General features: G+C 43.0%; 1 protein-coding gene across 1 annotated transcript in view; it reads left to right on the top strand.

Annotated features, from left to right (window-relative positions):
• The window catches only part of STARD7 (StAR related lipid transfer domain containing 7), a 61821-nt gene extending 61490 nt beyond the window's left edge, over positions 1-331 (top strand). The window contains exon 8 of the mRNA XM_007959432.2: positions 147-331. Within this exon, the coding sequence (XP_007957623.1) occupies positions 147-331 (185 nt within the window). The remainder of the gene's footprint in view (positions 1-146) is intronic.
• The last annotated feature ends 1312 nt before the right edge of the window (positions 332-1643 follow it).

Here is a 1643-nt window from a genome sequence, read left to right as displayed (position 1 = left end):
CTCGCTTGGACTTAACTTTAGTTATAGGTCTAGCAGCAACAATGGGTGGTTGGGGCAGTTCCTGAGAACATTCAGCAATGTATTCCATTTTGAGCCTACTGATAGTTTATATGTCAGCCTAACCACATTTTCCTCTCTCCTGACAGGCATGCCAGATTTCTTGGAGAAGTTGCACATGGCCACCCTGAAAGCCAAGAACATGGAGATCAAAGTAAAGGACTACATCTCAGCTAAGCCTCTGGAAATGGGTAGTGAAGCCAAGGCCACCACCCAGTCCTCCGAGCGGAAGAACGAGGGTAGTCATGGGCCTGCCCGGATTGAGTATGCCTGAAGGGCTTTGGGATAAAAAAGGGCAGGCTGCTTCTACTCCTGTCTCAGTCCTTTATCGCTCTGCTATAGAACGGGACAAGCCACATACGTTACAAGGCATCTGCTGGAACTACTAGTGCAAGATAATTAAGTAACTGATGTCTAACTTTATTCAGAGCCCTTACTGGTCTTTATCAAAACATGGAGAAGAAGGCATCCCTGGAATGTTGTCATATTCTCAGGCCGAGCATTTTGAAATTCAGTATTTCACTGAGCTGATCAGAAACAAACCTCTCACCTCATGCCAGGAGGGGATGATGTCCATTGGCTTCCTCTGCTGACATTCCATTCCTACCAGCGGTTTTGCAGTGCTTTGAATTTCCTTTAGTTCTGAAGATCCAACTGGAAAGCGTAGCTGGCTGCTTGATTCTTTCAGTGAGGAGTTATTGGGAGTGCTCTTGGTAATGGTCTTTACTACTGAATGGGTGTGAAATAGTACTCTGCAGTGTAAGTGCCTTGTCTTCACCTTGCTTCTATTTTTAGGAATATAAAAGTTGATACCAAGAAATTTATCTCCCTCACCTCCCAAAACTTCCCCACTGACTCACCCTTACCCATATTAGTTTCCTTAGAGTTCTTCATTCACATGTTTTCATTTGGATCATTGCCTCCTTCCTAATCTTACCCCATTTACCAAGCGCACTGGGAGATGAATCTTTAGACAGTAGCTTTCTGTATCATCAGTGTTTTGATAGGGTCAGTGGAGGTGCTCAAAACATTAAGTTTAATGGGGTTTTGTTTTGTTTTTTAATCTTTGTGTCAAAAGAATAAATTGGGGAGTTGAATAGTATACTTTATAGAGGACACCAATTTGATTCACACATCATTTTCCACACTTCTCTGTCTGGATGTTCTTGATGGGTCCTCCTCAGAAGGCTAAAGGCAGAGAAATGGGGGTGTGCTACTCCCTTGGAGCTCTTAGAGTTTTAGACAAGCCGTGTGAAAGGGATTTGGTGTGATCTTGCCCAGAATAGTAACATAGGGGGTTTGTGGTGATCTTGTTCCTCTGAGAAATTTTTCCTGCTTCCTTCAGAGCTAAAATAAAAACAAACTCTGCTGTTCTGATGAAGCCATGATCACGTGGGATCACTTTGGCCTAGGGTTTTGCTTATGGTTGCCGGGAGAATCTGTTGGGACAATAGGGATCAAGTTTTAAATCCTCCCTCCCTTTTTTTTCCTAGAATTTTAATGGCAGGATTTTTCCTTTTTTTCCAACTTGATACCCTTGATACCCTTGACACTGAAAAAGGATCTAAACCTGAGACTAACTTAAG

Source organism: Orycteropus afer, unplaced genomic scaffold (genome assembly GCF_000298275.1).
Source record: "Orycteropus afer afer isolate SDZICR_OR568_19922 unplaced genomic scaffold, OryAfe1.0 scaffold00017, whole genome shotgun sequence".
In the NCBI taxonomy this organism is placed as follows: Eukaryota; Metazoa; Chordata; class Mammalia; order Tubulidentata; family Orycteropodidae; genus Orycteropus; species Orycteropus afer.
The sequence above is the reverse complement of the archived record's forward strand: the minus strand, read 5'-3'. Positions and strand labels throughout refer to the sequence as shown.